The 25,731-nt window shown below is 33.2% G+C and overlaps 1 protein-coding gene and 1 long non-coding RNA gene across 2 annotated transcripts; both read right to left on the bottom strand.

The window, feature by feature from the left end:
- Positions 1-7,511: 7,511 nt before the first annotated feature.
- LOC124450562 lies at positions 7,512-11,850 on the bottom strand. The gene is made up of 4 exons (XR_006950088.1): positions 11,671-11,850; positions 11,476-11,551; positions 10,607-10,745; positions 7,512-8,454 (listed from the first exon to the last, which is right to left on the bottom strand). It is a non-coding gene; the product is annotated as an uncharacterized LOC124450562 (long non-coding RNA).
- A 6,502-nt stretch (positions 11,851-18,352) lies between these two features.
- LOC124452074 lies at positions 18,353-25,473 on the bottom strand. Its single transcript, XM_047002669.1, has 4 exons — positions 25,300-25,473; positions 19,213-22,587; positions 18,560-18,616; positions 18,353-18,399 (listed from the first exon to the last, which is right to left on the bottom strand). Exons 2-4 carry the CDS (start codon positions 22,574-22,576, stop codon positions 18,353-18,355), a joined length of 3,468 nt encoding a protein of 1,155 aa, XP_046858625.1. The 5' UTR covers positions 22,577-22,587; positions 25,300-25,473.
- Between the last annotated feature and the right edge of the window lie 258 nt (positions 25,474-25,731).

The raw sequence follows: 25,731 nt of genomic DNA, 5'->3' as shown, positions 1-25,731 counted from the left end.
TTGATATGAGTAACTTAGTACTAGAAGAGCATTTTACTGAAGCTGATCGTGAGCTCTTGGAAAGTATAAAGAAAGATGTTCATACTCACAGAGATTTCATTATTAAGAGAGGGTACACTGGCATTATAGATGGCTTGCACACTGATGACATAATAGGAACTGTAATGGTGAGCATAATTGGCAAAGAATTCTTTTTCTTAAAGAGTTTGCTTAAAGAGGGTGGTGTTTTTGCAACTCCTTAATTTTCCAAAACTTAGTTGTAAACAAGAGAAGCATTTGAAACTGTATAAATGACACAGACTATAAGAGTATGGTATAGATTACAATCACATTAGTTGATGTTGCCTTTAATTCACAGCAAATCATTTGGCTGTTACTTTAAAATATCGTAAATTTTATAAGATGTCACCACAGTTATTCAGACATAGTAAACAGAAAATTATATACAATGTTTTTATCAGAAAGATACCAGAAACTTTTGGTTTACTGATGTTTAATAACCATGTTAACTTAACAATTAAAAAACAATTTTTGTAAAATGAAATGCTCATTTTCATTTTGTAATAACAGTCATTTTACAATATTCAGTCATCAAATGCAGACCTAGAAAATCCAATCCGCCCAAACGTGTAAAAATCAATTGTCTTTTGCTATGTAAATTAACTAATTGTAATAATCCAAGGCTTGCCTCCAGTCTTAAGGCAGCTTTAACCTGCTTGATCCATGACACAGTATAGAAAAAAACAATAGTCTCACTCCATTGTGCAACTTGGTGCTGTATATTTAATTATATTACTGGCTGCGGCCAGCCATCCCAGTGCTCTTATTGGCCCAAAAAAGCAATTGTCTGGCTGACACTATGCTAATCACATGCGTAATAAGATATGCGCTAGACAAAAAATTTCAACAGAGTGGGACTACACTTTGTTTTTATACTGTGTCCATGACATTTGCAAAGTACTCTTCATACTCGTTTTTGTTTCCAAAAAGATAATTGTTCTGTAGAACCTGATCACACTGTTGTTGACCTACAGGTTGAAGAAAATCGTCTGAATCATGCCTCTAGGGAAGGAAATATAACTCATTCGGCCTTCCTGGTATGGTGTCAAACCTTGATCTTCTTATGATGAGTACTCCAATTATTTTTTACATGATTCAAGTCTTGTTGAATGAGACTTGAAAAACAAAACCATAGGCATTCCATTTTCAGTTCATTTCCAGATGAAACAATTATCTGATCCATCAAGTCTTTAAAGAAGTTGATCCACCAGTTTGCTCGGCTTCTTCTAAAGTAAGACCACCACCCTTCAATTCTTTGATTGTGTTGAGATGTACCATACACATGCGACTGGTCATAATTTGGAATGAAACTTAATGCATGGAAATCTTTGTCTCGAATGTTCCAGCGAGAAGGTTAAGTGTTCTAAATTAATGGAGGACTTCCGGAAACTTGAGAATTTCACTTGTGTGTTGTTTGGTTATTGTGATGTAACATGCTAAACATGCTAAAGTGCACAGGAAAACTTCTCGACGTTTCTGCGTAAGGGTGTTCGTCTCACAATTTCGTTTGACTGTGCTCATTGACTATTTGTTATTTCGTATTTTACGTCAACACTGAAAAAATTTGTTTCTTGCCCTTTTTTCAGTTCCATACCTTCAGAAAATTTTTAAATTCTTAAAGATTCTCGAAAAAAATGCCTTGATAGAAGACGAGCATTGTCTAAATCTGGGGCAGCTGCTTCGACACTTCCAACATGCTAATATTTTGAGGTTATGAGATTTCTTTATAAGAAAACAAGCTATTTGGAAACTCGCAGCAATGTGGAACTTGAAATCCAAACAATACCAGAGAACATATTGGACATATCCTCATCACAATCTCTAGGACCTAGTCAGCATTCTTCAAGCTGTTCAAGCGTATCAGATGAGGCAAAATATGGTAAAAGAAAGCATCCAAATTCTAAAGATCAAAAAGACCCATTTTTTGACCATGTGAAGAGTATGGATGTGAAAATGGTAAATTATTTAGAAAGAATTCAGATAAAAGAGAAAATGAAGATAAGGATGAAGAAGAGTTATTTTGTATGAGTCTTGTTCCAGTTTTAAGAGATATGGAAAAAAAGCAACTCAGAAATTCTAAATAAAAAATTGAACAGCTTTTGTATGATTTACAATATTCAGATACCTAAAAAAAATTGTTGTAGAACTTCACATATCGCATTAAATAATTAATAAAATACTCTCACTTATACAAGATACATTCCTTCCAATGAATACAGATATATGGCAAGTGAAATCATTTATTTTTAGAATTACAGCTTAAACAAGTATTGCTAACTACATAAGTGAAAAACCCTTTTTGTATGAAAACCCATCACATCACTAATGCTCATATTAAATATAAAATATATTCTGCACCATAGTTATTTGATGCACCAACATTTCTAATGTCACCCAATCCATTCATACAATTTGCATCTTGTCGCCACTCACCAGGGTTAAACTCATTACCCATTTGCCCATTTTGATCAGCAAATGATGCTGGGCAGTTTAGATTAGAATCATCATGTTCATTTACGCTCATAAGGAAGTTATGCAATGCCACAACATCTTTAGTTATGGCAATCACATTATCAACTTTGGCAACTATAGGCCTATGAAACATGCGAAACTGACTGACACATATACCAAAAGCATTTTCAATGACACGTCTGCCTCTGCTTAGACTGAAATTGAAAATTAGCTTCCTCACAGACAGGTTTGAAAAAGGATAGGGCTTCATCATGTGGCGTTTTAGGCCAAATTCATCATCCCCTACAAATACGTGGGGTAGTACTTTTGTTGAATGGGTAATCTCGCCATCTGTGGGCATGTTGAGAAGCTTGTTTTCAATAGCATAGCCAAGATTGCTGTTGGAAACACGCTGCCATCACTTCGCCGCCTACTATCACTAATATCAACTAGGGTGAATTATCAATTTGCATCACAAACTCCCAACAAAACAATGCTATGAGTCTTTTTGTAATTAAAAAAACTTGATGCCTGTTCAGCAGGAGCAAACATATGCACATGCTTTCCATCAATTGCTCCCAGCATATTAGGAGGAAAGCTCCTATTAGGAAGCTCCATCGATCTACAAAATCTTTAGATACTTTCCTCGAATCACTTTCAGTGCAAGGTGTTTTCATTAACCCCAATTCCTTTAGTTTGTCCCAAAGTGCGTTGCATGTTTCGTAGATAATTTGACCAACAGTCGTTGAGCTCATTCTATACATGACAGCGATAGTTGTATGAGCATCCTCAGAATTGGATATCCTCATGTGATACTGATTTAGATCCACCAGAATCGGATTCAAATTCATTTGAATCAGATTCGGCATATTCACCTGATCAATCTCATTCTGATTCACCAAATCCATCACATTTTGATTTATCAGCTCTATCTTATGATTCATATTTGAAAGTAACTTCCCTAATCCACACAATTCTCATCCATTGGACTCGAATTCAAGTAATTTCAATACAGCTCTTCCTTCTCATCCATCTATATTACATGATAATACATCCACATGATTTGGGATTACTTCATCTACCAGATTCTGATTTCGCAACTTTATATTCCATAAATGATCACAATGACAATGATGAACATCCACAGTATTTGCAGGTAAAAAGTGGAAATGACGCAGAACCAAATGCAAGGGTAAATGATTGCATTGAGCTTGAGGGAGACGATGTTGATCAAGTTATTGAAATCAATTCACTTCTGTCTATTAAAGAAATTGCAGAGCAGGATGATATTGATAGAGGTGTTGGGATAAACCCACTCCTTCCTATCAAAGAAAGTGAGGAAGAACATGATTTTGAACAAGGTGTTGGGATAAACCCACTCCTCTCTATCGAAGAAAGTGAGGAAGAGCAAGATTTTGAACAAGTTGTTGCCACAAACCCCCTTCTTCCAATCCAAGAAAGCGAGGAACAGCAAGATTTTGAACAAGTTTTTGCCGTAAACTCACCACTCTCAATCCAGGAAAGCAAGGAACAACATGATTTTGAGCAAGGTGTTATCTTAAACCATTTTCTCCCAATCTAAGAAAGCGTGAAACAGCATGATTTTGAACAAGATGTTGCCATAAACCCACTCCTCCCAATCCATGAAAGTGAGGAACAGCATGATTTTGAACAATATGTTCCCATAAACCCACTCTTCCCAATCCAAGAAAGTAAGGAACAGCATGATTTTTAACAAGATGTTGTCATAAACCCACTCCTCCCAATCCAAGAAAATGAGAAACAGCATGATTTCGAGCAAGATGTTGCCATAAACCCACTCCTCCCAATCCAAGAACGTAAGGAACAGCATGATTTTGAACAAGATGTTGCCATAAACCCACTCCTCCCAATCCAAGAAAGTAAGGAACAGCATGATTTTGTACAAGATCTTGCCATAAACCCACTCCTCCCAATCAAAGAAAGTAAGGAACAGCATGATTTTGAACAAGGTGTTGCCATAAACCCACTCCTCCAAATCCAGGAAAGTGAGGAGCTGTAAAATTATTACATTGATGAGACGAAAAATGATTTAGAAGAATTGTATATGGTGGTGAAATTTTTGACGCATATACTTCAATGATTCGTACAAACGTAGGCTAAACATTTTTTGTCATTTGTGCCTGATTCTATAACGCTCATTCAAAAAAGTACTTGCATGATTGATTCTGATGTATTCTGCAAGTTTTATAATATTACGATAATAACTAATCGTTCATTGCATGAATTATGATAATTAAATTTTATAATAATTTTTTCAAAAACTTATGTTATGACCTTAAATCTTATGTTTATTGATGCTTTATATGACTAATTGTGATTATATCAATGTTTTAAGAAAATGCAATCTACATATGATGGTTTCTTTATCTTTTTCGCGTAGGTATTTTTACATGCGTATGTAAAATTATTTGTCAGCCCCAGGAAGCTAACCCAAACTTATCTAATTCATGTATAAAATGATGCATATGTAATAACGACCACACAAATATTTGCAAAGCTCGACTAAACTCCGTCTGCCATTCCCGCTTTGTGTAGCGTAAGAAAATCAACAAAAATTATAATAAAACACTTATATTTAGAACAAATGCCCATAGCTTGAGTAAGAACTTTCCTCGCACGAGTTAATAATAAAACTCATGACAATTGGAGTTTTATCTCACATTCATTTATTTTTGATGCATCGGTTGATGTAAAGTTCAACGTTTGATACTGACCTAACAACGCACTCCAGTCACTCCTTCATGAAGAAAGCTTGTTCAATTGGAGAGAGAAGAGATACCCCTGTGTGTTAAATAGCACAAGAGTATACAATATTTGAAAGGACGCTGAATTTTACCCAATTCAATACTTGAAAATAGAAGAAGTGATGTTATGCGCCCCTCCCCCCCGACCCTCCAGCTCCCCCGCGGTATCTTAGATACAGACCAAAAAACCGCTTGTTCACATCTTAAAATACATAATTTGTGAAAACGTTTCACTTTCTGCTGCTTTAAACTTGTTACATTTAGACTTTTGAAATTTTACCATAATTTATCAAAAGGTCATGGGACTTTTCAAGAACTCTTAATAAAAATAATTTTTATTCTACAACTTATTCGTTACTAACATAGTTTCTAGACCGTTTGGTTTGATTACTTCGTAAAAAGTGGCCACCATTTTTTCTTCATAAAATTTGGTCAGTCAAGAGAGCGAATGTTGTGTTACGTACTTTCACCTTGGTCTAAAGAAGTAAACTTTTTCTCAAGAGTCAAGACAACAAAACATACTTTCTCAAGATTAAAAAAATTTTCGCGCTTTAGCGTGCTGTCAAGTGAGAATTATGAGATACCAAGGCCTGCTTCATACGTCGCATTTTACATGCGCCGAATGCATTAGAGGCAAAAGAAAATGAGATAAAATTCCTCATTATCTTTTAAATGTTTTGGCTCATGTAAAATCTGACGTATGAAACAAGCCCAATTCTCGTCTACATTTTTAATTTTATGCTTAGAATTTACGCCAATAGTTCACTCACCAATTTAGTAAATTACTTTCGAACGACTTAAAATTATAGCATTCAAATCAAAATTCAAAAATATTGTTTTTGGCTTCCAAAGCCGAAACACATGGCACATGCTGTACACGACGACGTAAAAACTTTGCATGACGTTTATAAAATGGATGAATAAATCGATAAACCTTTACTAAATGTTTCAATAGAAACACCTGGATCTACTGTTTAAACACAGGACAGTAAGACTTCACGAAAAACAAAGCCATAAACTACATCCAGTCTCAAAACCCTAAACAAACATCCATTATTGTGATTAATATTGAACAACATCACTATATTCAGTATATTGCTAACCGCGAACGAAATTTCTGGCTGTTGCTTTCTTTTAGAAGCGGAAATACATTATAATTCTTTTCACATGTGAATATCACTAAATTTGCTTTCAAAATACATCCAAAGCGCGTAAGATGTGATTCATACACAAAACAACTTGAAATGGTTCGGCTATGAGCTATGCTTGTATAATTCAACGCTATTACGCAAGTTTGGTTTTTCCAAACAACACATCGTATTGGTACATGTTTGCAGAGTCAAGATGACTACTGCTGAGGGTGTCGAAATGTCAGTCAACAACAACAAAAACAGTCCTTCACAGGACTATACCATCCTGGACGACCTACATTTACAAACATGTAACGATTCTCCCGAGTTGAAACCATTTACTTTACATCGTATCGAAATGCTAAAATATTTTCGCTACATAAGATATTCAAAAGAATATATTTTAGAGAAAGTTCATGAATCATCCAAACCTGTAGAAGAAGTCAAAGGTACACGAAAATCTGCCTGGGTTTGCCTTCGATGATTGCTTGTTAGTTGTTCGTCCATATTTCAAAGCAGTCAAATACTTTGGTGAAATGCGTCGTCAGATCTTAATGTAACTCACGACAATGACATAACGATACTTAGAATGTTAGAAGAAAATAATAGAACAGCAAGTTCTTTGTGTTAGAAAAAACTATATTCTAGTACAAAGTCTAAAGCTACTGGGCCATTTGGCAAAGCCAAAGCGAGGAGAAAAAAAAATAAAGCCCCTGAGGCCGACGCTATATTGACATATTTTTACCACACATTAATCGCCCCCACGCATGTCATTAATGATGTCACGTGTCATTTTACTATAACATCCCTCCCTCAGACCCTCACGAAGGTTTACAATGCTCTACGAAGTTATGATACATGATATTTTTCTTTCCAATGGAAATTTTTAGTTCAAGAAATATATGCTCTAGATGATTAGATGAGCAAATGATCTGAGCAGGCAAAATCACGAGAAAACTTTGAAAATTCAGATCTCTAGACGGCTGAAAATAGTCATTTTATAGATAACTTTTTTAAAGTCATTATATTACTTGCTCTACGAAAACAGCAACATCTTAGAAATTTTTTTCCAAAACAATTTAAACAAGAATTAAAAGCCCAAAGGACCAAGGTGTTGATTACATAAGAAAGTTATCAAGGCTAGGAGAAGCAGAATGTGATTAATATATACGATGAATCCCCGATCTACTGTGCTTAGAAACAAAAAGAGGGAAAAAAATATCGTTGAATACAACCAATTTACACACTGTCCATTGGCCAATATGTTAAGCATACTTACGAATAAAGCTATTGTACAGTTACAATGCTTGGTTATTGAATTTGTTACTTTTTGAATACTTAATGAACTTCTCGGCTAACCTTTACAATTCCAATAACTTATTGACAACAAAAAACTCATTTGGTTACAACAGATAGGGTGCCTCTCCTTATTTGACTAGAAATTATTCGATACAAAAAATATCAAGTTGTTTTTCCCCATAATATCTCTAACCTGTGTGTACTTTCCTATTAATGACATTGACATTATATTGGACGTGGCGATATTTGAGCCTTAATTAACTTACTTAAGTAAGTCTAAATTTTACTATGGACAAATGATAAAAATTTTCTATTTATGTTCTAATTTACTCTGTCTATTTCATAACAGGCGCGTAGCAAACTCGTTGATGAAGAAGGGGGAAGGGTTCAAATTTATGAATGCATGTCTTAATCTATAGAAAAGAATGGATTTTAAAAAGAATTTAATTCTGCAGAACATGCATGTATGAATACGTTCTCCCCCAATTATTGAGTTTGCTATACAATTTCAATGGTTGTATAAAGATAAATTGTATTTCGACATGCCATAACAAATTGCAGTCATCAAAGTTCTAGAGGAACCGACATAAACTCAAGATGACAGTCCATATTCTGCCTGCTGTCCTCAAAGAGATTGATGACCTCAAGAACTTTTAATTCAAGTTCATTTAGTTCATCTTGATTTGTTTCCTGAAGTGAATTGGCATCATCAACTTGATTGCATTCCTCTGTCAGAAATTATAGAAATTAGTAAAAAGGATTTTTATTTGCTTGAAAATGTAGTCGAGAACGGTATGTAGTGAGAGACAGCCAATCTATTGGCTCGTGAAAGTCATAGTGGAATACATCGTAAACAAGTTTAAAGAAAAATGACAGAATCAAGCACAACCAGATTTGTCAAATGGATCACTTTAGGGCAGGCCCTGTGAACTGTGAGTAGGGCTGTCCGTAGAAAGTTGAGAGGGGGGGGGGCTTATTCACATATCTAGTTGCCTCCAACTGATTTCTTTTGAAAGCAATTTACTGAAAGTGCCAATGCAACGAAAATTTTGTAAGTTAAATTATGTTTGCAATGACTAGAACCTTTGAAATTACAGTGTACTTTCTAAAACAGTAAATGTATATTCTCGTGATTTTGACGTTTTTGTTATGTCCAATTTATCTAACTTGTGACGTCATACTGCATAACAAGTTCCCACCATGTTTCAAATACTCTTCAGTTTCCTGACAACTTCAGGTTGATACTAGTAGGCAGCATTTTATACCATTAACCCCGTCACAGTGAAAGGAACTCTGTCGTTGTGAAGTAAAGAGTCAGTAAATAAACCTAATAATTTTAGTTCTCATTATGCAATGTGACGTCACAAGTTAGATATATCGGACATAGCAAGAACCTAAATATCTCATGAATTAAAAGTGATATGCATAAACCGCTTTAGAATGTCCATTGTCATTTTAAATTATCTCTTCAATGAAAGTATTACTCAGACAAGAAAATTTTCGTTTCACAAGCACTTTAAGAAATCAAACAACTCGCTTTCAAAAAAATCAGTCAGGCACAATTGAATATATGAACAACACGCCCTCCAAAACCAATCAACGTTTATCAGGTGGCCGTAACTGTTAGATGTATGTGCGGGGGTATCAAAAAAATAGTCAGTGACTAAAAACTTTGCTAAATTGATCAGCGCGCAATATTTGCAAAAATTTTAAGGGGAAATAGGCAGTTGGACTTCCAATGGTTCATCTGATACTTAGGAATGTGTTACAGAAACGTGCTTTTGAAGTAGCTCACGCACAAAAATGACAAAGCTAAAGCAATTGAAACACGTATCAACGTTTACCAGGTGGCCGTAACTGTTAGATGTAAGTGCGGGGGTATCAAAAAAATAGTCAGTGACGAAAAACTTTGCTAAATATTTGCAAAAATTTTAAGTAGAAATAGGCAGTTGGACTTCCAATGGTTCATTTGATAGTTAAGTAAAACTGTTTCAAATAATAACCTTTTTAGAGGGAGGAATGTGTTACAGAGAAGTGCTTTTGAAGTAGCTCACACACAAAAATGACAAAGCTAAAAGCAATTGAAACACATGGGATTAAAATATGTCACACTGTTCCAGCAAATGAAGCTTCAGGGAATTAGGTATATGCGCAGACGAACAATTCCAAATCACAGATTATTTTATTTTCGTTTTTGAATACCTTTTTAGCTCTCTTCAATTATGTATAAATTTCAGTTTCCAAAAAACCTGAATCATTATATACAGAAAAATTAATGATGATTTATGTAAAATGTCATATAAACGAAAAAACCCAAATTAATCTACGATTCGGAAGACGAACGTTCGCGTAAGAATCGTCCAAATGTACAGAAACTTTATTAGTTTGAACAACATAAGCCATATTTTAACCTTATGCATTCCAATTGCAATCTATTGGTGTCATTTTTGGCGCAAGCTATTTCAAAATAGTTTCTCGGTTACAAATTTTACTCTAACAACGACTTGATTTACGAAAATTTAACTTTAATAATGTAAATGGTTTCAACCCAGGTGTATCGTTACATGTTTTTAGATGTAGATCGTCATGGTTAGTAGTCCTGAGAAAGTCAACTTGAATTCAAAGGTGACCACTGCTAAGATTGTCGAAACGTCAGTCAACAACAACAAAAACAGTCCTTCTCATGACTCTACTAACCTGGACGATCTACATCTACAAACATGTGAAAATTTGACATTAGATAAATCATTGGAAGTCAAACTACTTATTTCCAGCAAAGGTTTATGCTGGAAATAAGTAGTTGTACGCTGATCGATTTAGCAACATTCTCTCAACTGTGTTATTTTTCAATTTCCCCCAATACTTTGGGGTAACCATTACCTCCGTAGGATTTCTAGCACTTCAACAGGGCAGCATATTGATATTTACTGTCTTGATTAAGAGACAAATCGTTCGTTTGTAGGGCCGTACTGCCACTGCAGAATTTCAATAAAATATGAATTTCAACAATCGCTTGCAACTAAAAATACGTCAAACATGTCAAATACACCGTAAATATGAGTGGACAACAATTAATAAGAACTTATAAAATTTCAATGTTGCCAGTGAGGTGCCAGGTGTAAATCAAATTCTAAATTTAAAGATAAGATCCCAACAGATCGGGTTTGAGAAAGCCATTGGCATTTGACTTTTTCAGTATTTACTTAAAAAAGCAAGCGACGTTTCGTCTTGACTCAAGACATCTTAGACAAATTACATAGACTTACTACGATGCTCAAAAGTTTCTGTTTATTACTTTTACTTTGCTGTGTTCCCTTTTACAGGAAGCAATTATCTATAACTCCCTTGTTTTTCATCAGATCTTAAAAACTCTTAAATTGGTCTTTGGAATAGTTGGGACGAGGGGGAAGAGAAAGCACGTTCCCTCAGCTCTTTTCATGGTAAATTTCCCTCAATTACTCATCCCCCCTTATATCTTGTACAATCTTTCTTACATTTCCTTACAATACTCAATATCAGCTTTACACTGTAAGTACACATCCACACAAACCTCACACATTAACTATCTCAGTAATTACATCTCATTTGAAGATGTCTTGAGTCGAGAGAAAACGATAATCGTCGAGTGCTTTGTTTTAATGAATATCAAAGAAATCGAACGCTTATGGTTATCTTTGAAACGAGCTGTTGGACTCTAACCTTGAGGTTTATAATTCAATAAAAATTCTTTAATATTTCAAACATATTACCATGTTCAGTACATAAAACACTGTTTAATTCTTGTTGATCAACGTTATCAACGTCGTCGTCGGCGCTCATGATTCACTGTATAAAGAAAAAAAAGTCAAACTAGATGAATTTGTCAATTTTGACTTCAAAATATCATTTAATTTCAATAAACATCGACTATAAATCATCTAGAGTTGCAACTACGTCATAAGTACCGTGCTTATAGCCATGCATTAAAGTCAATAACGAGCATAATTTCTGTTCAACGAGAATGATCATGACGAAGTAAGAGATTGCAAACTATACAATATCACATGTGCAAATGCGTCATTATGTCGTAACAAAACCCCATCATTCTTTGCGGACGCAGACGTGGTGCATAATAAAAGTGAAAGCCGTTAAAGAGAGTTGCCTTTTGTCATTTCTCAAATAAATATGTTGGTTGATGACTCTAAGCAATAAAATAACATGCAGTCTACTCCTGTCGACACCTTAAGAATAAAATTGAATTTCAACAGATAAATTTTCACAAACTCTTTCGATTTTTGAAATAGAATTTGCCAACAACCATCATGCATAGCGCGCGTTTGTTCATTTCAAATCAAAACAACTGTAGAATCACATATATCAACTATTGTTACTTAAAAAACGAATATCAAAAATTCATCAAACATTGCAGTGATTAGTACAACGAAACATGTAACAATAAATTCAAATTTGGGAAGTGTTATGTCCCAACATTTCTAGGAGCGAATGTTTATTAAATGATTTTTATCTACTGTCGAAGACTCGAAGATATTTAGATCTTGTGGAAGCTGCTTTTAGTTAATCTCTTAATCACAAGCAGTAACTAACGGTGATTTACATTGACTAGTCTTTGGGATCGCATGTAATTTTGCATTTTTTACAATCATTCATACAATTTATCAAACTTTTAGCAACATATAGATAGCGAATATTCACGGAAATAATCTTAACAAAATGTGACAAACTGGAATTCGAATTCAGAATTTCGTTCCCATGAACTTTACTTATGTCACTGAAATTCAAACATCAAATACTTAATACATGATATTTACCTTTTGATGAAAATGCTTTGCGCATTTTTATCGAAATTTTCCTAAGGCGTCTTCTCCAATGAATACAATGACTAGAAAATGAAAGTATTGATCTCAGGAAGAATGTCATTTGATCTCTGCGTGACTAGAAATACTATATGATTAAATATCATGTGTATAAGCTCACGCTAGTTAACCTAATTTCTTTCAATAATTGACGAAAATTAATCAATTTGATAAAAGAATTTTTGGTTTAACAAGAATTATTCCACAATATACAGCATAAGACTTTGGTAGAGAAATTTTTTATTTCACAGTAAATGCTACACACAAGAAAATACTGGAAAGTAAAAGTGCTAATTAAATAGTCAATTGGTAAAGAAGTGACGACAATAAAAGTGTAGAATCTACACTTTCAACTTTCTTTAACATCTTTGACCAGACCCTAAAATCTACACTGTAGATTTAGGGAAGTCTGGTCCAAAGATGTTAAAGAAAGTTGAAACATTCCCAGAAAAACTTAAAGTTCAACTGTACAACTGATTTGTTTATAAAACGGGGAAGTCTGGTAGTGCAGCCACCAAAGATGTTAAAGAAAGTTGAAACATTTCCCAGAAAAACTTAAAGTTCAACTGTACAACTGATTTGTTTATAAAACGTAGGGGAGGTCTGGTAGTGCAGCCACCAAAGATGTTAAAGAAAGTTGAAACATTTCCCAGAAAAACTTAAAGTTCAACTGTACAACTGATTTGTTTATTAAACGTAGGGGAGGTCTGGTAGTGCAGCCACCAAAGATATTAAAGAAAGTTGAAATATTGCCCAGAAAAACTCAGTTCAACTGTACTACAGATTTGTTTCGCTAAAAATTCAGAATATTCACTGTCTTTGCCATAAGATTCAGCAGTCTTTAGTTCATTTGTTTCATTTTAAACTTCTTGAGTAAAGAAATTTTGTCCTAAAGAGTTTCCAGCAAGAGAAACATGTACTAAAGCACAATATTTATACATGTGAAAGACAATAAAAATGTAATTTCTCAAGACAGTGATAATGTGACAAATATTGTATTCATTTGATTTACTAGTTAGAGCAATAATTAGCAATTGGGAATAATAATATGAAGTTTTGACAAACCATAGAGGAAGATGTGGCACTGGATTTATTTTTGGCAGTCTTTCTTAAATGAATTATCTTAAATGAAATTTTTTTATTACTTTGTGGGTGCTTGGTTTATTGTAATATAGTTGTTTTATGTCAGGGACTTAGGAACTGAAACACTTTTCTCTACAACTGAAAGATCTTGATGTATAACAATTTAAATATGAATGAATTATGTAAGAAAGTGACTTGTTTGAAAACATCTGTTTGGAGCATACATTTTTTCATACAGTGGTTAGTTTTGGTAATTGTGTGGCAATGTCCCTAAAATTCAAAATATAAATACTATTTAAGTGACCTTCACTGAACAGTCCACATATACTAAGTAGACATGGTCACCTTTTCTAAGATTCAAATTTGACTTTTCATAGTTCAAAACTGTACTAAATGGTCGGGTGAATTAAAAACCCAACACATATAACAATTAGGCATTTAAAATAAATGACAACTTTTTTATTATAAACATCAACTTACATTAAGTGAGCTTCAGGAGACTGGAAAAACGAAACATGTTTTTCATAAAAAAATTTGTGATTTATTTTAAATCCATAATTACTCTGTTGCTTTTGAGATCATACGTACATACATATAACAATTTATAAAACCAACACATACAGTGTTTTGTGAAGAAGCAAAAAATACCATGTTCCAACAGATATTTCAGAATGCAAGATTAGTATAAGATGTTGTGTGACTGGTAACTTTATAATAAGTCTGAAAGTATTTCAAAGTTTTGAAAAATATAATTGTATTGGTCATTAATTTGATTAAATCCAAACTGAGGTTGTTGCTTTTGTTTAAATATTTTGCTGCCATTATATTCAAAGATGTTTTGTCTCATTTAACACATAAACAAATGCAGCGTTGATAAATTAAAATTTAAAATAAAATGAATAAAAAAAAACAAATGTGTTGCCTTTTAGGTCCTTCTCAACTAAACCCCAATAACAATGACAACATTCTACAGCATAATTCAAAAAATGTTAAAAATTACTGTTTCATTTATGACCAAATATAAAATAAAATGCACTCGCCAGATAATTTTGTTCAAAATCTATATTATAAATCATTAAAAAACTTTACTTACCACTGTACGTTTTACAGACATTAATGACGATGTGTTTACGGAATCATGAAGCATGCGACGTTTGAAAATTGCATCGCTCGCGCGCACATTCTGACGATTTCTTTTCTCTTTCATTTCATAAATTTCATACACCCATATAATTTTTCAGAGCTCATACAACCAAACAACCACATAAACGACGACAAAAATACAAGATTAATGAAGAAAAGTTAAATCACGTTTTGTACGACTACTTCCGCTTGCATGAGCACCAAGACTATTTCTTTGTAAGGGGGGAGGGGGGGGTAGGTGATATGTTGGAAATGTTTAGGGCTGATGATATTCTTCATCAGTTGATGGTTGCATGGGAAAAGAGGGAAATTTATCGATGTGTATTTTCTGCTAATAACTCATACAATACAGATCCTATAACAAAAGAAAAGGTATAGTCATTTTTTAACCTCATGGTTTGCCACAGACCAGAGGTACTAGGGGTTCTTTATTTGAAAGTTGGAGCTACAGTTGATGAAATTAATAGAAAAGATTTGTTTAGTTTGTAACACGCTCCCCATTAATTTATCTCATTTCCTCATTATTCTTATAGCTAATCCAAATTTATATCTCTCATTGTTACTGTATCATAATACTTTTATAAACCCTGTATTTATTTATTTATTCACCTGAAGATGGCATCATGAGATATCGAAACATGTCTATTTTCAAAAAACTCGTCGTCTATATTAAATGCTAAACAAAGCAGCTGGCATCATAGTCTGCAAATTCACTATAGCGGCGATTGAAATTGTTGATCGTCTTGCTTTTGTCTTGGCAATACCATGCAAAATGATTCAGCTTTAAGCATTTAGTCTTGCATTTCCCTCGCAAGATTATTCCATTAGTCTTGCATTTCCCTCGCTTGTGAGTGTAAGAATAAAATTTACAGTCCTTTAGTAGGGATTTATAATAACTGAATGATTCTCTGCCAATGTTTTTCTTTTTGTTTCTCGTGAATTTTCTCTTCCGTATACTGTCAATATATTCTTTGCCTTTTAATTTCCTTTTGAAGTTTCTTCGTATGTCTCTTCGTTTTCTCAACAGCATGTCCATTTGTACAGTTTTCTGTAGTGTTGATTCTGGTTCTCTAAGTAGACGTTCACGAACACGGTTATCATTAAGACCACATATTATGTCACAGATGAGATCATCGCAAATATATAACAAAACACTTAATGTACTCTCCCCCGGGAAATAGTGAGCCTAATTTTCCGAGAGTCCCAATATAGGTTTGGTATAGTGCACAAATGTGAAAATTATTTAAGACACTATATATAGATCAACACACATATATTGCGACAATTTTGTAGAAAACATATTTATACAACAATTATTTCCTACATTAACATACTAATATCATAAAACTATGTTAGCATGTGTTAAAAAACAAACTTCAAAAAACACTGAGCAAAAAGAAAGTTTCTCTCTAAATAACTTTTTATGAGTGCTAAATGAATGAATCCCAACCAGTCTTTAAAATGGCAACTGCAATTGTTCTTTCTTGATAAAATGTAGGTATTTTTCAAATTTTTTTACAAGATGACAGTTACCAACAAATAATGTTGCTGAATGTGAGTAAAAATTATTCTACAACTACTGAACGCTAATTTTAAAAATTGGCATTTTTGAATTCAAGATACAACATCTCCTTTTCTAAAGCACCAGTAATCTTCACATGGCAGTTGGCAAATTACTATTAGACTAAAAAATGGTGTTGAGTTATGTGGTATTCATTTATTTAGCATTTAAATTTTAAAAAGCAAAAAAAAATGTAGAAACGTAAAGAAAAAGTGCAGTAATGAAAAGTCTGCATACAGTCAAGCTACTCGTAAACGGACATCCTTTAGACTACGATCCAATGTCTGCTTACGGTAGATTTCCGTTGGTAGGATGTTATGAAAGATATCTATTCACTATAGGTAGATATGTACACAACAAAATGAAATTAATTTAATGATCTAAAATTGTTCACTACATAAAAAATAAAACACAGTGGATTTAGAAATATGACATCTTGAAAAAGAAAGACGTTGAAATTTTTCCATATTTTTCAATCTCATAACTTGATGTAGTTCTTAGATGTTGAAGTTATTTTTGTTGTGAATGACTTGTTGACCATTTATATGAACTAAACTGATCACTTTTATTCTACAACCATCCATAGTTGATGTCTGCTTTGAATTTTCATGACATGTTGCTGTTATGATCTTAATTCATATCACACAGGTTATAGTATCATTCAGTACATATATATTTCAGAGCATGCGCAAAGGCAATCGAGTGTCATAATATTTACAATGTCAGTGTGTTTCTATCAAGAAGCAGCTTCAACTATAGATGCAGCAGAAATATCCCTTTAGCCATCTCCAATAGCCACAATGTAGTAAAATCAAATTCTTTTTATTCACTCTCATGATTACTTATGCGTTATGTTCACATCGAAACTTCCATATGAGATGATAATTTTCACGCTTCAGTTTTATAAAAAGTGAACAAAGTGAACAGCCAGTTTCACCATTTTAAAAATGTAAAAGTTCATATTGTCATTTCTTTCATTACGTCACTTCCTGAAATGAAGCTTTTCCTTCCTGTATTATCGTTTGACTTAAGAGTACACGATGGAATTTTATCGACAAGCTATAAACATATTAAACTTTGGCAAAGTAACTTGCCACTGATGTCCACTGATGTCCACTGATGTCCACTAATGTCCACTGATGTTTGAGTTGATGTCGTTAAAAAACAATTTCCATAAAATATTGATTTTTAAAGTAGAACTGTTCAAACGTTAACAATCTCTGACATCTATTTTTCATTAAAAGTTAAAAACTTGTTATTAAACATCCTTCAATATACGACATTGTCCTTTGTTTTATGTCTCTCCATATTGCAAAACTTTTTTCACTTTTGTTAACTTTTCCTGTTCATACGGTTTAAAGTGTTCAGTCACAATGGTTACATTGTTTATAAGGATGATTAACGTCAATCATAAGTCACTTTCTTGTGGAGTTACGATTTACTTTTTAACAGTCAGTGAGAAAGACAGCCAATTTTTAGTTTTTCTTGAAAATATTAGCAAAGGTACCATTGTTTTATTATAAATTTACGTTTTTCAAATTGATTAAGATGAAATTATTCATATAACGGAAGTAACAATTGGGCTGTCTTTGTCTCTCTTAACAACTTAACACATAGATATTTTGTATGTCAAAATGCAATAATTAAAAAGTATTAAGAATTTATATCAGTACAAGATAGTATTGATTTAATTAGTAACAACTTGTTTTTGGTGTAAAAAAGTATCGAAAAACGTGCAATATTAAAACCATCCTACACTGAATACATTTGCATGAAAATTATGTGTTTACATGGTGTAGATATAAACAAAATATAACCTATGGTACAATAACTAACAAAAGTTTGCATTTTATATGTTTGTGTGATAAGATAAAAGTCAATAAAATTATTTTCTTGCGTCAGGAAAATTATTATCTTAGACACGAAATCATTTGTGTTTATGGTTTGTCTTTATTGTCATTGAATTTTAATTTTTAATTGATTAACTTATACATGATCTCTCTCAATGTTGACATTATCGTACACTGCGGTCTCTGTACAGAACAATCAAAATTAGACAAAGGTCGTTTCATGAAAACATACGCAAACAGACATTAATTGAAATGTCAACAATGATAGGGATCATGCATAAAAATTGAACAAGATTTTTTTAAAGATAATATGGTCAATATCTAAAATGGCGAGAAATTTTACCATCAAAGATCAAATTTATTCTCGTGGCAAGATGATTTTTACGCATTGTTCCGGGACCTTAAATGAAGAAAAAATTAAAGCAAGCTTGCGTTTACGACAGTAATAAAAAGTGCTGTGAAATATCAACTGCGGGAAAAATAATTCTACATTCCTAAAATATTTCAAATCAATCAATTTCAATTTATTACTAATTATATACCTATCATCAACAAAGAAATACTTTGGGGCCAATATTTCATTAAAACTATAAATAATTTGTATGTCTTTAACATCAAATACTTTCACATACCAATCCATGTCCCCTATTAATAATTTATCTGCTGAAGGTGAAAAAGCAGCGTAATTCATATAGCCACCAATACCATTTTCCATGAGTTTAACGGCGAAAAAATTAGCGGTTTCCCACTGAATTATGTCATCCCAACCAATAACTTGTTTGTTTTCATGCCACATACAGTAAATTATCTGACCTTTAAATTCAACTTTAGTAAACACGTGATACTTAGAGCTACATGCAAATACGTGCACATTTCGATAATTTTCAAAATTCACTAATATTTCTTTTTGCTTGTTTTCAACATTGAAAAACACAAAATAATCAGATTTTTGACAAGCAAATAATACATCACTCACCTCAAAAATTTTGTTTGTACCTTTTAGTTCATCGAAACTATAAACAAGTTTTGTCAAATCATCATTCCAAAGCTCAGGAGTATTTTTTTCCGTAAGCAAAATAACTCCATTTTCTACAGAAACCATGTCACTAACAAAACATTCCTTGACAACAAAGTCAAATGTGCTGAGATTGTATAAAATTACACTTGAATTTTCTACATTGCTCCGATACAGAAATTTTTCATTTGAGCAAAATTTCTCGTTATAAAAACTGTAACTGTTAGTTAAACATGCACGTGCTATTGAATAAAGATAAAAGCCAATTCCGTATTCAAACAAAAGAGCATTGTCGTTATTTAAAATAACAGATAACATTTCAGAACCCTTAAAGGAAAACCGTAATCTGTCATTGAAAGGATTAAGAGGAAAAATTTTCTCACCAGTGGGATTTACAAATAAAGGTTCACTCAGGAAGAAAGGATGCCTACAACAATACCAAGAATGAAGACCAACAGTTAACAAATCAGAACAATCACTTGAAAAAACAAACGGTAAATGAACGTCGTAAACGAATGTTTCATAATTATTTGCTACATCAAATATTTGAACCACTTTTTTTTCCACAATAACACACAAATATCTTCCAGAATTAGAAAAACACAGTGAGGTCACATTATTACATCTAATACTGCGTTTCTTCTCACCTTTCTCAACGTCCCATACTGTCAAAGTATCTTTGTAACTAGTGACCATTGTGTACTTATCCTTAGAAAAACATTTGTTGGTAAAGAACTTAGAAGTAGAATCATCACAATGGAACGGACTGGAGGAAATTTTACCATTAATATCTAATATCTTATCAAGCTGGGAAGCAAAAATCAAATCTTCGAATGGATGAAAGACAACGCAAAAGACTTTCTCTTCATATTCCTTAAGCTGACAAGTAATATTTTTTATCCATAAACATCTGTTTATTCTCATTGAAAAAAGTTGCACGACGAACCCAAGATAACCACAGACGACGTAATCATGATTTCGTGAAACATTAACAGAGATCAAATTTTGATTTAAACGTAACAATCGAGCCTTAACAAAATCCGAGTCTCTCCACTCTAGATATGGTGAATCTTTGAAACGCGTTTGAAGCATTGTGGTGGCTTGAGACGACAGATATTTCACGTCGTTGGCAACGTTTTGCAAAAAATTTACTTCATTGTCAAAGCAATTAGAGTACGTCATTACAGAATAGACTTCATTAAATAACAATCGAATGTCTTCAGCTAAAAGAAAGTACACATCATGTAAGTTGAATAAAAAAAAATTTTCAAAAGTCCGACGACCATCAACCAACACAGAAGCAACTAAAACTTCTAAGTCAACAAGATATTTACCAACATTTTCAACGATATAATCATTATCAGAAATATCAAGTAAATGAAGCAACCAATACTTGACTGAATACCTCACTGACGCATCTTTGATGATGTCATAGTTTACACCTTCAGCTTTGAGGTTATCCAAAGATTTTAAACAAAATTCTAAAACAAGTCGATGACCGCAAGAAGTTTTTACTGAGTAATCATGTTCTCGATCATCCAACAACCAATCATTTAAGGATTTGTGAAAAAACGAAACACATCCTTCTTCATTGCTAACAAACAGACAAGAGATAGTCTTTCTAGCCCCAAGTGATATGCGATTCGAATTCAAACAAAGAACATCATCGATCATTTTCCAAGGAAGAGGTTCTTTAGCAACAGCCAGAGCATTTAAAATTAACTGAAACTTTTCGTTACTGATATCAAACGAATCTAATTCCTTACTTAATCTTGTTAAGCAAATTTCGTAATATTCACTGAGATCTTTTGGTATAGAACCTTTCAACAAATCCTGATTTTTGACTTCGCTGCTAAGAAGCGATGCAAGCAACATAAGTCCGTCAGCTTTTTCTGCCAAACTGTTTATAATGTCAGGAAGGCTGTCAGTAGAGCAAACTCTATCTTCAATCAATAATTTAATATCCTTTAAATTGCGATCATCGCTACAATTAATGAACAGTGGATTTAATTTTTCGAACTTACTCAAAGCAACTTCGTTAGGTCTGGTTGTAATTACAAAGCGAAAACAAGGCGGAAGTTTGTGTAAGTGATTAGCAAGTAAATAAGCAAGGTCATCTCTTTCTGGATAACCACATTCATCAAGAGCGTCAAGCACAACTAACATTCGCTTGGGAACTTCTGAGATATTATAAAACAACTCGGTGAAAAGAAGGGAAAATAATCCTTCAACATTCATGTTATTCAAAGGCTCAGAGAGTTGACCTGAAAGTTTTTTCACAAGAAGTTTTTTGTAAGCAGGAAAATTACGACTAATTTGCAACGCTAAAGATTGAAGAAGTACATTGGCTTTATTGTAACGACTGTTGTTGTGTTGAAAGAAATGAACTGCAGTCGAGTAATGAGGATAACGTTTACATAAAGTAGCTGCAATTACAGATTTACCCATACCAGCAACAGCAGAAATAACAAATGCACGATTTTGAGAAGTATCGTCTTCAAACCAATCCAAAAACTCTTTGAAAACCCATTCACGTGTTCCAGTTAAGTATTTTTCATAATGATGCTTAATTTCACTTTCAAAGTTACAGCTAACAAGGTTTTTTGTCAAAACATCTTCTTCTGAAACAGAAGTAAGTCCATGTCCACAAGCTTTGATTCCTTTAATATCATCTCCTACTAATGCTAATTTATCTATCACTTTCACAACATTCGCACCGACATCCTCTAAGGTATTCTTCATTTCTTTGTGATCTGATTTTAAAACTTCTAAATCACTCTTTAATTCATCCCATTCTCTCAAAATCCTTTTATATTTTTCATTACCATACGACTCACTCGTTATTCTATCTATTTCCTCCTGACTTATTCCTAAACGAACTATTGGTTCGCTTATTTTTACCCAAAAATCTTCAAATTCAACAAAGTTTACTGAAGTGTTAGATAAGTGAGCAAAACGATCATTACGAAATAACCTGATACGGGTAATATCTGCTTCAGTTGAATAATCAGTGGGGTCATTTACTGACGTCCATATTGGATCACGAGGTGGTTTTAAACCACAAATATTACGCAGGAGAATACAAAGTAAAGTAATGTCAAACTTATTTTCATTTGGTAATATTGGAGGATCTGGATACAGTAGATCCCATTGATGTTGCTGGATTTGTCTATTCTTTAGACTTGAAAGGAGTTGTGCATTTTCGGGATCATTTAAAGCATAAAATAAATCAGTACCTGACAGTTGTTTCCTCAATGTTATTCTTAAAGCTTCTCCACCAACATCAACAATTAATCTCATCAACTTAAAACCATTAGTTGTCATGTCTGAGCGCAAGACAGACATAATGTTGCTTCCTGCAGAAAAAAAGTAGGTAAGACTTCCATGGTACAAATTTATTGTGATTATAACGGAAAACCTGCGGCCGTTTACAAGAAGGCAGAATTGTTTTATCCATTCGATGGCAAATTGTTTTGAACTTTTACAAAATCTCTTAAGAGAGAATAATATGTGATTTGAAACAAAATATTGCTTCCAAGATTACAGAATTTCTTTCTCCTAAGGAAAATAAAAACACCTTTTCCTACAAGTTTGAAAATTTTACTATCCGACGAATAGTTCTATCCAGGCTTCGTGCAACCGTCTATGAAAAATTTGGTCAAATCAACAAGCTTTTATGGCATCTTTAATTTGTGCATTTTTGGCCCAACGCCGTCGTTTTCTATAATACAAAAGGAACTGGCACTAGAAGGTATTTTGACGTCATCCAATATGGTCAGCATTCGGGCATATTTAGCTTATATTAAACATATACGTTCTTCACGCTGTTTAATTATATGTCTTAAGAAGGAAGCGATGAATCAAAATCAGACTTGAGTGTTCAGTCAGATAATTCTGACAAAAACTTTATTCCGTGATACGTGACAGAAAGTGGGAAAGCAATGAAACTTGAGCGATAATGATTCGGATTTTGACTCCAAAGCATGGATGATCGAAAAGACAAAAATTCTAATCGCATCTTTTTTAAGCCCTGGAAAATTAGCGTTCTTTTGATTCGGCAAACTACTAAATTGACGCTCCAAATCCTCTGGTTTTAATCGAGCCGAACAAAGTGTTGAAGCACTGGAAGGCTCAAATACGCGCTTTGCTTTAAAACCCAGATATTCCGTCTTCGCTTGGCCTCGGGTATTTTATCATTATAAAGCATAGTGTGAAGACTCATACCAGAGCAAAGGTTTGACTCATTCGTAAATTGGCTGCAACGCAACTATTTACCTTTTTTCTGCTTTTACTAGTGCAAAGGCAATGCTTTTAGGCGCTTATAGACTTAAGTTGTGCCTCAGCCAGCATTGACTTGATAGCAATTGAATACACGACTCGTGTAACACGAGTATCGTGAATGACGTCAATATCACGGACATGGTTCACAAAAGTATACAATTTTAGTGAATTTAACGCTTTTACAAAATCAAACGATTTCCCAAATTCAAAATTTTTTTCTCAACGAGGCTTAAAATCATCGACAAATTTGATATAGCTAAAAAAATTCATTTTGGTGGAAGGGGCATTTTAAGACTCACAAGGTAAAATGCCTATTATTTTCACAGTAAAAGAATATAAAAACGTACATAGAAGGACTAAACATTTTATCAGTCTGGCTACACCACTGAAAATTTTATTCTGTAAAAATTCATAACCATTATCATTGTTTAGAAGGTATTATGATAAAAAAAAAAAAATGAGCAGGTGTAATTTATTTGGACTAATACTTTATACGACTTAGGAGCTAAGGAGGACATGAGGCACAGTTACAGGAACATATAGTATAATTTTATAGAGAACATACAGTAGATTGCATTGAATATTTTTATGCCATACATAACATATTCCACAAGTGATTACCATAGTGGCAGTCAGACACTACCATTTTTTGACCAATAGGTACACTGAGCTGGCAAACTACACCCAGTAATATAATTATATATACAGCAATAAGTTGCACAGAAAGTGATCCTACTGTATATTCTCTATACTGTGGTTGGGGTGACATAAACATTTGGATGTAATGATCCCTAGACAACAATGGTTTTCAAAGGAACTTAACACATGTAGCCTATATTAGGCAAACATAATATGATCTCCAAATTAACAATCATCCTACAGTCCTGCCACAGTTTTTCTTGTTAAAAAAGGGAGTGCGTCAAGAAGTCAACAAAAGTGATGAAAGCAATAAAAATGGTCAACAAAACATTGTAATAAGAAAACAAATGAAAAATTGGTGGGCATAATTTTTATGAGAGTTGATCCAAAATTGTGTAAAAGATGTAAGAATCTGTACGCTTATGACCAAAACCATTTTTCATTGGTTAGATTACTATTCTAAAAAAAATAGGCAAACTACATGAAATAGCTAGCAACTGAAGAATAAAAACATATCATATACATAAATTAATATAAGCCACAACCCAACAATTATTGATCTTCCTGTACATGAATGAATCCAAGTAAATAGATAAATCTTGTAACAAAAATAAATTTAGCTACTACACATTGTCCACAATCATTGATCAGTTATAAAAGATGAAGAACACATATAAAATATTGACTTTAGTAAGTTATTTCAGTAGGAAATCAACACATATCAACAAACAAGTTTTATCATATCAAAAGTTCAAAAAATGTTGATGTACGTAACTAAGTGATGAAAACCCTCTACAACGATCATTTTAAGATTAAACGATGACAAAAATAACTTTCGAACAAGAACAAATCTTGTTAAACACAGTGATTTAATGTTCTGCTTCACTTATATTCATTTCGTGTACAAAGTTTGAAATCTAACTTGAATATCTCGTTTATGTTTGTTGTATTTTATAGTTTGACAATAACCATGTTTAAATGCTTATCAAAAATAACAAAGCAAACTAGTTTTAAGGTCGAATCATACCTACATTAGTCAAAGTCTTACGTAAATTTTAAATGAAAAACTGTCTTTGTTCTACTTAGATAGATACGTAAATTAAAATTAATTCGAGTCGCCATCTAAGGATGCAAAATCTTTATCTTACCGTTTTATTAGATGGAAGGAATGTTTCTTGATATCATGATCATATATCGTCAGAAAAATATCGCCAACTTTTAACATTGACGTGGATGATATTTGATAACATAAAGAATTTAAATATTTCTCACAGCAGGCTGCAGCTTCCTTATTCATGTGCAATGTGTTACGCGCGTGATCTCGCGTGACTTCCACGTATGTATGGTCAAAGGTCATATACTTTGGGCAACTCTCAACACAATATGACCAACCGTTAACTCAAACACTTTCACCAAACCGTTCATTAGAATGTCTCATATGTAAATAATAAAACATCAAAAAATAGGACGCAATAATAACGAATGACGTTACTACATTTTTACAATGCATATAAAAAACGAGAATGTTTTTTGGGTTTGTCATAGCAAATGTTTTTCAATACCTGTCCTAGGCCTTTCAA

This window comes from Xenia sp. Carnegie-2017, unplaced genomic scaffold, assembly GCF_021976095.1.
Source record: "Xenia sp. Carnegie-2017 unplaced genomic scaffold, XeniaSp_v1 HiC_scaffold_24, whole genome shotgun sequence".
Classification (NCBI taxonomy): Eukaryota; Metazoa; Cnidaria; class Anthozoa; order Malacalcyonacea; family Xeniidae; genus Xenia; species Xenia sp. Carnegie-2017.
Note: the sequence above shows the minus strand (reverse complement) of the source record. Positions and strands in the feature narration are given on the sequence as shown.